A 12,865-nucleotide genomic window follows, 5' to 3' on the forward strand; every position below is an offset into this window, starting at 1 on the left:
CTGCTCACCCCAAGTTCTGCCGCAGCAACAGTTGGGGAAAGTACAGACCATGGAATCGGACGGATCTGAGTTCCAATCCTGGCTTCGTCACCATTAGCTGTGCAGGTTCTGAGCAAGTCACTTGGCTTCTCTGGGACACAGGGGTCCAAGGAATGTCACCCACATGAAGCTCACTGAGGACTCAGGAGCCCGTCTGTAAAGCTGCCAGCCCTGTGCTGACACGCAGAAGGTAGTGGAATGAGACTGTGATATTTGAGGCATCCCAGGGAGCTGGGAGCGTCCCTGGGTCTTTACATGGGCCCATCACAGCCTCTGCTGGTGTCCGGCTCTCCTCCCCCTCCAGGTGCCACCCTCAGGCACTGTTCTCCATACATTCCCTCCACACAAGAGCCCACATGGCTGCCCGATAGAATGTCCTGCCGTAGCTAAGTCCCTGAGATTTCCCTGCACACCCAGGACAACCTTCCCATTCCTGCTTCCACAGCCCGGCCATGCCACCTCCCTCCCACCCCCCCGCCAGCACCACCTCACTCCCCCTGACTGCTCTTCACCACCCCAAACACCCCCTCCCCCCAAGGCTGGCTCAGCTCCCTCCCCAGTCCATGGGGACAGCCACCTCTTCTAAACGCCTTCAGCGCCATTTTCAATGGTTCCAGAATTATTCCATGGGACTGAGGCTTGTTTTTGCAGCCAGACCAAAGCTCCTAGGACAGGAGTCTGTCTGTCATACTGGGCACGCACCAGGCGCTCACTAAATGCTGAACACAACTGCCCTTCCATTCCAAAGCTCTCCAAAGGTCCCCTAGCCCTGAGATTGAAAGAAGCCTTAAGGAAAGTGACCCAGTACACATGGGTAAACTGAGGCACAGAGAAAGACAAGTCCATCCGGGGCCCACCAGCATGTGAGGGAGGGGTGAGGAGGAAGTATTTGCCCACCATCTGGAGCTGCATGAATATGTATAGCACATGCCAGGTTAATGCAAAAGAAAAATGAGAAGCAGGCCAAGAGCTGCAGGGCCGCACTAATAGCTTCTGCCCCCCCCCCCCCCCCCCGGGTTAGCACAATGGGACCATCCATCCTGGGAACCGGATCTCCTCTCTCTGATCCCCCTAGGCCAGCCCTCGCCCTGGAAATCGGGATCAGAAATGGTCACAGGCAGGCACTCCCAGGGGAGAGCCAAGGGAAACCCTAGTGCTGGCTTCATGAAATCCCTAAGAGAACCACGCTTTAAACATCCCAGCCAAGTGGAAGCTCCCAAACAATGCCCGGGACGAGCTGCTGGCCCCTGGGAGGGAGAGGCTGCCGGCCGCCCATCCGCTCATCTCCATGGGCCGGAACTCGGGCTGGCTGTCCCCGGAGCCTTGGAAGTCAGAACCCCGCCGGCTTTCCCCTGCAGCTCTCCCACAGCAGCAGCGAGTCTGCAAGGCAGCGGCTCCCTAGCAAGGCCGCTCAGTGCCCAGCCTCTTTCCCCCCAGGAACGGCCCCTCATGGGAGGCCCTATCTCCACCACAGCCCTCAGGCATCCAAGGCCTTTTCTGCTCTCCCATTCAAGAAGCCAATGAGGAGCACAACCAGCTTCGAACACCCTTCCGGAACCTCTGAGAAGGCACCGAGTCTCCTCCTCACCTACCTTCTGGCAGGTTGTGAGAGGAAGGAAGGTGGAGCCAACTCTATGGAAACAGCAGTCCCCAAGGCAGGCCCGCCTGGCACAGTCTTTGGTGAGCACGCAGTGGAGGAACTCCCTGGCCAAGACTGGGAGTCATGGGTCAGAGGTCAAGGGTCAGGAGTGAATTTGGCCAAGAGGGCTGGAACAGGTTACCGTAAATTTCCAGGGACATGAGGAGGGACACCAGGAACTGGAGGGCAGCTGGCCTCCACATCAAGAGCCTCCGAGCTCGGCAGAACTTCCCTGCTCCCACCCCCATCCACATGGTGTCGTACAGCTCCAGCTGAGGCCCTTCACTAGACCCCGCTGAATCAACCGCATGTCAGTCTGGGCAAGGCAGCGGAATACCCAGTTCCCAAAGTACACTTTCCTCTACAGAAAGCGGTGTCTCCTCGTATGCTCCATCACACTGTCTCTTCTAGTTTCCAAGGGGAGGCCCCGTGTTCTTCTTGGGGAACAAGATCTTGTTGACTCTCCCCATCACCCTCCTAACGTCACTGCCTTCAACCCTACACCCCAGGGCTCCCCTTCTGCCAAGGCCCCAAAGATCAGCCGCTCCAACCTCCAGGTCACCTGAGCTGACCCTCTCAGAACCCTCTCTAGAGGGGCTCAGACTAGACCGTCAGTGGGTCCGGGGTGGGGGGAGGGACTTTGGCAAGGGCACGCGGGGGCCTAGAACGCACAGCACGTGGGTTTCCGCCACAGGCAGAGACTTCAGAGGCTGGCACAGAGTCGTGGCCCCGCTGGGACACGCACACATGCAACCCCTCACTTCCTGGGCTGCTCTGAGGTCCCGCCCCGGCCTGTTTGCGGAATCACTCAGGAGCACAGAGCTGGTATAAAGATTATCTTACACTGCAGTCATTTGAGATTCCACAGATGCAAAAAGATGCTTTCTCAGAAATTCCCATATCTGACAAAGCAGCAGCTTCTGGGAAACCAGCTATCATAAATCCTTTTCCCCAGGGAACGTCACGGCCATGAAAAAGAGAGACCACGTGTACCTGCATAAACAAACATTACCACGGGCTTCATTATTTCCCCTTAGTTCTCCTAAGAAGTCATTTGCCTTCCTAAAGACACCTATTTGTCCTTCCCCTGGAAGCCTTTTCCCCCATTGCTGTGTTATTTCCCGAATACCACCTCTATGTGCTATAAATGTTCCTTGTTAACTATCCTGTGCCCACCGAGGTAAATGAATTGTGTGTCTCTCTGTTTTACTTTTTATCCAATCTCAGAGATTTCCCCACTTTGCTTTCTCCTGCCTCCTTAATCTACCACCGATGGCTTCCATGTAACCCCCTTCATGTGCCCTCCTTTGATTGTAAGGTGTAGAATTCTCCAGAGCATTTTCTCAACCCATTGAAATGTTTGTCATCAATTGGGCACAAATAGCTAATAAAAATTCTTACAGGTTTGGATGTTGCTCATGGGGACCCTTCGCTGCCTGCTCTCCGGGATCAGATCCTGCTCCACCTCGTCCCACGCCCATCAGTAGGCTCCACCCAGGCCCCCAGCCAACCCTCCAGTCCTAGCAGTTGGTCCAGGAGAGCAGGAAGGATCCCTTTGCCTTTGGGTCCTAAGAGCAAAAGTGTCAGAATCTGGGGTTGCCAGGAGCCCCGCTTCCCACCATGGGGAGAAAGCCTAGCCCCTGTCAGTTTACGTTGGAAGCTGCCCATTGCCTTCACTAGCAGAAAGAGGTGGACAAGGAGTCCGGAAGTCTGGTCAACCTTGAGGCTCTGGCAAGGGTCAGAGCCAAACACCCACTGTCTGGTGGAGACAAAGGGAGCTGAAGCAACTTCCACCTTTTAGTCTTATGTAAATCTTTGCTGATGGGCTATCATTGAGCTATTACTGGAATTGCCTGCCTAAGGGCTATGGGTGTATCCCAGACCTGAATAAACAGGATGGCAAGGCCCGAGCAAGGCGGAGTCCTCTCTTGGGCTTCCGCCTGGCCCCCAATTCCCAAATTAGTATTTTCTTGTCTAGTCTCTTTCATTTGCGTGTGGCCTCCTCCAGAGCCCGAACCCTGAACCTGAACCCTGAACCACGTGGGACGTGTGGGGTACACTCACAACTGGCAGCCCAACGTGGGGTACTTGCAAGTTTACATTTCCTAGCACAGACGGGGGGGGGGGGGGGGGGGGGAGGGCAGGCGGGGAGAGAGTGTCCTAATGAGCCTGAGACCCTCTCCCCTGTGGTCCCTAGAGCTGCCCTGTCCCGCAGCTCTTGTACAACTCTGTGGGCACTGACCTTGCACTAGATCACCTGCCACTAGATCACCTGCCACTAGATCACCTCTTTGGCTCAAGCTAGTGTGCGTTGGGTCTCTGTAACATGCAAACACAGATCCTTGACTAACAATGACCCCCATCCTACCCAATGCCTTGCACTGAGGGGAGCCCTCTGAGGCAGTGCCTGGCTTTGAGCACCTGAGTAAATTATAGCCAGGACTGGGGGGTGAGGCCAGCGAAGGGGCTCCAGGAAGCTTATTCCACCTTCCAGAATGTGCAGAGCTGCAGGAGACACTGAAGAGAAGGTGACAACGGAGTGCTTGATGGGAGCCTCAGGCAGGAGGGCTGCTCTGTCCGAGGTGAGAGAGAATGGAGCATCTGGCCCAAGGGAGTTCGGTCTTCCTCCAACTGCCTACCCGCAACCACCCCAGCCCTAGGTCTTCTCTCCACACCCCCTCTCTCCAGAATCCAGAGAGAGGTGGTAGTGAGGCTAGCTTTTGGGGAAGGGAGGAGAGGGGGGTTCCTATCGTTTAGTTGCTTAGGACTGTCACACAGCCAGAACCCAGGGTGTGTCCTGAATGAGGCTGCCACCCCTCCAGCTCCAGGAGCAGGATGGAGCCGTAGTCAGATGGGCAGCCACCCATGAAAAGGGCTCTCTACCTGGGTCCAGTCCAGGCCTAGCACTCAGAGAATAAACATGTGTACTTCCATGAGAGCTGTGCCTTGTCCACCGCACACCTTCAGCCTCGCCTGACTCTGATTCTAGGAAAGGTCTTTACAACGGAGAGCTCTGTGGATGACTAATAGCAATGCAACATTCTTGTCTATAGACACGCAAATTCTGTCTTCCCTCCCACCCCCCAGAAATGCCAATGTTGTCTCTATTTGCACATTCATCTCAACATTTCTGACCTATAAATGTTTCTGTTCTTTGGAACAGGTCATAACATCCGCCTGCTTCCCTCATTAATTAGTGAGCAGAGCAAAATCTTTAACACACACCTCTGTTTATTTTATTTTAAATATATTTTTATTTGTTTCAGAAAGGAAGGGAGAGGGAGAGAGAAGAAACATCAATGATGAGAGAGAATCATTGATCAGCTGCCTCCTGCATGCCCCACACTGAGGATCGAGCCCACAACCTGGGCATATGCCCTGACCAGGAAGTGAACTGTGACCTCTTGGTTCATAGGACGACGCTCAACCACTGAGCCACGCCAGCCAGACCATCCATCTTTATATTTTTATTTTAGGGTCTTCAGGCCCAGCTTTGGACCCAGGCTCCCAGCACCAGAGGGCCTCCTTACTCCCTCCTGCTCCTCCTCCCTTTCCACCTGCTGGCTACTGGGGCCAACCTGGCTCTCCCACTAAGGGGATTAATACTCAGCTGTGTGGTCAGCTGTGTGGTCTTAGGTTGGGCCAGTTATTTATAGAGCATGAGTAGGTGGTCCAGTGCTCTGATGAGGTGGCTGTGTTCTTAGCATAGTCATCTTCTCTCTCTCCCTCTTTCTCAAACAGCCCCAATGGTAGTCTTTGCTCTTTGAGTCCCAAACCACATGCTATGTAAGGAACAGAAGAATGAATATCCAAACTTTCCGGCAGCCCCTTCCTTTCCTGGGGCTCCTGTAAGTGGAGTTGATTTCTACCCCTGCCTTTTTCCTAAAGCTGGCATTTCAGACAGAAGTCTGCTGTCTTCCCTTTTTCCCATCTCAGGGGATGCTGGCCCCCTGCTTCTCTCATAGACACCATCAGCTTCCACATTTATTGATCTCCCATCAGGTGTTGGGCACTGTGCTGTGTGCTGTTGGGGTTCAAATAAGTAGAAGTCCCCACTCTCCAGAGACTTAGACAAAGAACTGCTTATACACACAGACTAAGACAAATAATATGGCTAGAAGAACAACAGAACACATTACTTGAGTACTACGTGCCAGGCGTGTGCTAAATATACATATTTAACTTTCACACACAAAACAAGAGCAGATACTAGCATCAAAATAGGGAGGCTCTCAAGTGAAGTATTGTAGCTGACACAAACTGGGGTGTCTAGCCAGCCCAGAACAATTTCTCCAGTGGCCATCCTGTAGCTAGCCCCTCTCTTCCTTTCAGTAACTATCTCCTTCTCCAACATATAGTGATTGGTGCAAAGGGTGGTCATGTGATCCAAAGTTAGGCCAATCAGAGTCCTGCCCTCAGAATTTTTACCTGGGAACTAACTGTAGAGAAAACTTCTTTTGTCTCTGGCCTCAGAGCTATGGAGATAGGAGTCAGCCTGATGTTGTGACACCAAAATCCATGCTCTTGTCAGAATCTGTCACATAGAGAAGCTAGTCAGAAATAACTAGGATGTCACAAGAGAAGGAAACCTAAAAACAGTCCATGCTCTGGATGGCATGGTTCAGTGGTTAGAGCATTGGCCCTGGAACCGAAGGGTCGCAGGTTTGATTCCGGTTAAAGGCATGTAACTGGGTTACAGGTTCTTGGCCCCAGTTGGGGTGAGTGCAGGAAGCAACCAATTGATGCGACTCTCTCACATTGATATTTCTCTCTGTTTCTCTCTCTCTCTCTCTCTCTCTCTGCCCTTTCCCCTCCCTTACACTCTCTAAAATCAATGGAAAAAATATCCTCCACTGAGGATTAACAAAAAACAAACAACAACAAAAAACAGTCCATTTAAGCCTCTAGTACCAATTACACTTACAACCAGCTCCATCCTCTCCCTCCCACAGTTTGGCCCATGAGTCAATCAACTACCCTGTTTTTCTTAATCTAGTTTGAGTTGCTACCTAAAGAGTCCTCGGCAAGGCAGGTCCCTGTACAAGGTCACACACCTAACGAGGGGCTGGCTGCATGCCCTCCTAGCAGCCTCCTCACCGCTGTGTGGCCAGACTATGGGTCCCAGACAGCACAGGCAACGTTGTGACGCATTATTACCCTACAAATGTTTCCTGCCTGGACTGCACAGCGCCCCCGCATGCTGAGTGGGGCCTGACCCCAACGTGTCACCCCTCTACCCCAGTGGGTAGGACTGGTAGGACCATGGGGTTGACACTTCTGCCCAACAACTGCTGAGTTCCCAGAAATGTGTCACCACTCCCCTCGTGAAAGTCATATCTTTATTATCACCAACCACTTATTGAGAGCTTGTGCTATTCAAGGTACTATGCTATGTGCTGTGTAATCCTCTCCAAAACCTTGCATGGTAAGTATTGCCAATGCTGTTTTTAAAAAGTGGGGAAAGGGACACTCCAGAGGGTTAGTAACTTGCCCCCAAGGTCAAAAGACAGGAAGGGCCAAAGCCAGACAGTGTGACACCAAAGCCCATGCTCCTGGCCAATTGGCTAATGTTCCCCTCGGCGCAGCACTGTGACCAGCTGCACGTCCATCACGGCCTCCCAGAACTGTCCGTGTTAGCCTGGGTGAGAGGTGATTCCATCCCGCCCCGGCCCACGGGTGTCCTCGTTAGTCGGCATGAGAATGCAGCGAGCCAGCTTCCTCACAGGCCTCAGGTCCGAGGCCCTAACCTTAAGGCCAGCAGAGGCCCGTACAGGGGCTGGGACCCTCGGTTTTCAAAAGAGGCCCCGCTCGAATTCCTCGGGACCACCAGTATAGGTGTCTTCCTTCCCAGCTCTTGTGTTCAGATGAATGTGTATTAAGAGCCGTTAAGCTGAGTCACCTGCAGACTCGGAGGTGAAGACCCCGCCCTGTTTCCTATTGATGTGGCATTTGCTCACCTCCTCTTGCCTGGACCACACAGTGCCCCGGCGTGCTGAGCGGGGCCTGACCCCAAGCTGTCACCCCCTCTACCCAGCTTCATAGGAGAGAACCGGGGGTCCCACCTTCCCCAGCACCTGGCTGTGGCCTACTTTCCCCTACACCAGTCCTCATCCTTCCCAGAGCCGCAGCCACAGGCACCTCCGACAGCCCACTGTCCGAATGCTCCAGGCAGCTCTCTCTTGCCAGAAGAGAAACAGTGTGGGGCCCACCTGTGCCGCACGCACTCACCATCCCTCCCTTTCTGGTCTCTGTCATCTCTGCCCCTTTAGCTCAGAGGTGCCCACCTGCAGCCCACAGGCCAAATGTGGTGTGGAGATAGGTTCTGTTTAGCATTCACAATGGTTTTTATATTTTAACATTTAAAAATTGGTACTTTCACTTAGATAACTGAATTTAAATGTTCCATACAAGGTTTCCTTAAAAGCACTTAAAAACAACCGCATTTCTGACTTTCCTTGAAGCATGCCTTCCATGGGCCAGAGCCCTGCACGTCTGCCTGAGCGCCACCTGCAGCAGCTAAGTAGCCACCACCCACCTGGGACCGGGCACAGCTCTCTGCTTCAGCAGTCTTCAGTTTGCCTGTGACCCTCACTTCCCGGCCTGTCAGGCCTCTGTGAACACCCAAGGCCCACACTAGGGGCCTGGGACCACCCTCCCCGCAGCCGATTGACAGTGCCCGGCCAGGATCCCAGCCCCGCATTGCCCATTTTCTCCAGATGAGGTGTCTCAGGCAAGTCCCGGCCACGCCTGAGCGAGGCTCCGAATGTGTCCGAGCCCAGAACCCCATCTGAATGCTCCAGCTGGCCAGGGACTAGCGTGGCTGGCCCGTGGACACCCAGCACAGGCATTACAGCTGAGGCCAGGCTGCAGCCTGGGATGGATCCAGACCAGCTCAGGGCCACTTCACCATGGAACCCACTGTCCAGCTGGACTAAGGAGCAAACAGAGGTTCCCTGAGGCCACCCAGAGAACACCAGGCCAGACAGAAACGGTGTGTTCAGACCGATTCTGGTGGTCCCACCGCACCGCCTGCCCAGCCCCCCAGTCCCCAGACGCGGGGACACTCACGATGTTCATGAGGGTGAGGACGTAGTTCTGCACGTGCTCCTTGCCGTGGAAGCGCACCACGGAGTCGTCCACGGCCAGCAGCACCTCGATGCTGTAGCTGCCCGGCTTGGCGTGCCGCCGCTTCCGCTCCGCTTCTCCCAGCTGGCCTCCCACCAGGCCCAGCAGGTTGGGAAGGTCGCCCAGGCCAAAGGCTGGAACCAGGATGGGAAGAGACCAAGGTCAAATCTACATAAGGGGCTGTCACTGGGACACGGCCCGTCAACCCACCTCTGCCCCCGTCACATGTGCCCCTGTTCCTGCTTCCATAAACCAAGGTAGAATGCGGGTGTGTTCCACTCCAGGTAATTCATGTGCATGAGCCCTTTTCCTGCCACAGAGCATGGCTGTCTTTGAGGCAATGAGCAGCAGAGAAGTGAAAACTAACCTGGGCCCCGGTTCCTACTTGGTCCTATCTCACTGTGCATCCTGGCCCAACCCCCGTCCATGCACTCCTCTGGACCTCCATCTCCCCTCCTGTGACTTGCGAGTGGATAATTCTCCATCTCTTGCCCCAGAAACTTGCTTTAAAAAATCCAAGGTGGCAGTGGGTGGAAACATCTTGATAAAGGAAAAAATCTAAAATATAACTGTGGCCGATGCAGGACATTTTAGCCACCCCTGGAGTATTCCTCAAGCCTCTCAAAACCCTCCCAATCACTGCCAGTGACCCCAAATTTCACCATCACAGCTTTGGCCTTTTGGCTAAAAACTAAGTATTTATATAACTAGGATTTATTAACTTGTGTTAATTAATCTAGGAGTTGTGAAAACTTTCCTGTGAAGAACCAGATAGGCCTTGTGGATTATAGAGCCTCTGTCTGTGTTGCAATAAAACTTTACTGACAAAAACAAGTGGTGGCCCGCATTTGGTCCATGGGCCCTGAGGACAGGGCAACAGGAACCACAAGACTCAGTGCTGCTGTCTTTTCATTTTCCCTTTGGTTGGGGAGCTAGAATACAAAAGGAAAACAGCACTAGACTTAAGGGCTGAAAAAGCATGTGTGGCCACTGGCCTACTAGGGAAACCAAAAAGGGAGGCCAGCCTTGGGGTGATCGCAGCCTGGCGAGCAGGGCTCAGGTCGGCGTTGCCCTCAGTTGCCCCCGAAACCAAGGTGTTTCTCTGCAGGTCACACTGAACAACAGCTCCAGGTGGCCCTGGTGCCTGAGCCCAATGGTGTTCAGCAACCCACAGACCAATTCCGGGAGAGAGGAGGGGGGACCCCCAGGAGGGGAGGAGCAGGGCTCTCTGCTCGGAGTGGGGAGAGCCAAGAGTAGTCACTCCCAACTTAGGAGCAGTGCCCGAAGGTTCACATGCTGCAAGTGGAATGTGGAACTTGACCTACACAGCTCTCCCTGCCAGGGGTGTCCAAGGGAGGCTCAGAGAGGTTACCGGACATCTCAGGTCACACAGCAAGTTTACGGCAGAAGCGCAGAATGTGAACTCAGATCTGCCACTCGCCCATTATCACACCCTATCAGGGTCCACCCGGTTTCCCTCTCAGCAAAAACAGCGAGGGGGTTTGGGGGAGGGCCTACTAACATCAGCCATAGACCCTGGCGATGTCCCAACCACACCCTCTTCTATGTATCGCTCATCCTTCAGGCCAAAGGAGGTAACCCTCAAACTGTGGAGGCCGCTGAGAAGCCCACCCAGGAAGCCTCAAGAGAACATGAAATGATGCAGCTGCTTTGAAAAACAGTTTGGCAGTTTCCCAAAAAGTGAAACATAGAATTAGCATAGGACCCAGAAACTCTACTCCTAGGCATGCACCCAAAAGAATTGAAACCACATGTTCCATAAAAACCTGTACACAAATGTTCATAGCAGCATGATCATAAAAGAAAAACATGGAAACAACCCAACTGTCTATCGACAGATGAATAATTAACTGCGGTGCATTCCTACAACGGAATATTGCCCTGCCGTGAAAAGGAGTGAAGTACTGATACAGGCTCCAACACAGATGAAGCTTATATGCTAAATGAAAGAAGCCAGGCACAAAAGGCCACCTACTATAGAATTCCATTTATAGGAGATGTCCAGACCAGGTAAACCTATAGAGATAGAAGGTAGGTTAGGGATTGCCAGGGGGACGGGGAACGGGAAAATGGGAGTGACTGCTAATTAATGGGTACAGAGGTTTATATGGAAATGTTCTGGAATTAGATAGTGGTGATGGTTGCACAACATTGTGAATATAGTAAGAAACCACTGAATTGCACACTTTAAAATGGTTAAAATAGTGGATTTCATTTCAATTAAAAAAAAAACAAAAAAACGCAGCGGCCCTGAGCCCCAGCCTGGCTGGCTGCCCCGGCGTCTGGCAGCCCCAGCCTCCAGCCCAGGAATGGGAACCCTGGCCACAGGCGCACATGGCCTATTGGCATTCAGGAGGGAAGGGGAGGGTGGGAACGGGCGACAGAGAGCAGGACCAGGGGTTAGGGGAGGAAAGGGTAGCATTGGGAGTACGGGAACATCCAGAGCACACCCTCCAAGGCCGAGGCAGGGTCCACAGGGAATCCCTGAGGGGCTGGGGTAAGGCCGGAATTTCTACCCAGGACTTGGAGCGGTTTAGATTTCTCACCAGAGCCCCTGAAAGAGGATCACATAACTCTTCTTTGGAGCCCATCAAGGGTGTGTGTGCTGGGTGGGGTGGGGTGTGAGTGGGTATTAGTGTGTGTGAATGAGTGTTAGTGAATGTGTAAGCTGTGTGCCTGTGAGTGTGAGGTATAGGACAGGTGTGTGTTGTAGGTTAGTGAGCGAATGTGTACAGGTGAGTGTGTCAGCGTCAGGGGTGCGTGCACGTTCTCTTCAGAAAGCAGCGGCCAACGCCATGCCCCCCGGAGTGACAACAAGACTCACTGGGGCACCTCAGACCCCTCTGCTGTGGAGCAGCTGGAAAACCATGATGGATCCTCTGACGCCTCCTTTCCTTCCTTAAGGAGAGTTAGACACCGGCCCCCCAGAACAGAACAGCTCATGGGAGGGACACAAACATCATTGAGACGTGGTATCTGTCCCCTAGGACACTCCCACCCCGGCTTGTGAGGAGGAAGGGGACAGTCCCAGGAGGAATCCCGGGGGCTGAGGGATCCAGGAGAGGGGACATCTGAGCTGAGCCAACTCCTGGGCAGAGATGGGGGAGGTGCTCAGTCTGGGGGAGATGCCTCAAAAGTGTGGCTACTGCGGCTAAGCAGGCACTGACCAGCTGGCCCAGGCCTCTCTGTGCCAAGTCTACCCAAAGACGTGAGGCAAACCCCTTCTTCTTCATCAAGAATGTTAAATGGAGACAGGCACACCCACAAACGCTGCTCCACACACTGGGCTCAGACCCACTGCTGGTCTTAAAATAACAGAGTAAAGTCACAGGTTTCCAAGAAAGTCTTCGCTGCCCCTTGTCTTTGTAAGGAAGAGCCCAGATGGGCCCAGGGCATGGCATCGCCCGCAGCCCGCAGGAGTTCCAGCGGGCAGCCTGAGGAGAGGAGTCGCACGGAGTCCCGGGCCTGAGCTCCAACTCCGCCAGCTCCGCGGTCTCAGCTTCCCAGCCACAGCCCACGGCAGGCGATGGGGTTGGTCCAGGCCGCGAGCAGGACTTCCCCAAACGAGGATTCAGGGTCTTTTGATTCAAAACTGGCCTCAGATAAAATGGAGCCCAGTGAGCCTTGTCACTCCTCCCAGCCGTGATGGAGGGAACGGTGCCCGTCACCACGCTGCCCCTGCAATCTACCCCCCACTCCGGGCCTGCAGAGCCCTCCTCCTCTCGGCTAGTCCTGGAGCTGCGGCGTCTCTTATGAGGGACATGGCGCGCAGCTGGAGCTTCAAAGGAGGCACTGTATGTGGGGACAGCTGGCTTTCAGTCATTCCTTCACGCTATGCTCACCCTCCAGGGCCCGGGCTGGTGGGTGTGGAGCTCATGGCTGGATTCCACCCAGGGCCTCCTCGTGTCCTCTTGGCCAAAGCCTTCATGACAAGGCGAAGTTGGACAGTGAAGCTGGCCACGGGCCCAGGACCAGCACGCATGGCATCCACTGCTTCATTCGCTCAGCCTTGGGTCCTGATGGCTATGCTGGCCACCAGAA

At 53.9% G+C, this 12,865-nt stretch overlaps 1 protein-coding gene across 2 annotated transcripts in view; it reads right to left on the minus strand.

Annotated features, from left to right (window-relative positions):
* The window catches only part of ADAMTS14 (ADAM metallopeptidase with thrombospondin type 1 motif 14), a 76,112-nt gene that overhangs the window by 37,130 nt on the left and 26,117 nt on the right, over window positions 1–12,865 (minus strand). For both annotated transcript variants that reach the window (XM_008145418.3, XM_008145417.3), the window contains exon 4: window positions 8,747–8,937. In XM_008145418.3, the coding sequence (XP_008143640.2) occupies window positions 8,747–8,937 (191 nt within the window). The remainder of the gene's footprint in view (window positions 1–8,746; window positions 8,938–12,865) is intronic.

This window comes from Eptesicus fuscus, chromosome 17 (assembly GCF_027574615.1).
Source record: "Eptesicus fuscus isolate TK198812 chromosome 17, DD_ASM_mEF_20220401, whole genome shotgun sequence".
In the NCBI taxonomy this organism is placed as follows: domain Eukaryota; kingdom Metazoa; phylum Chordata; class Mammalia; order Chiroptera; family Vespertilionidae; genus Eptesicus; species Eptesicus fuscus.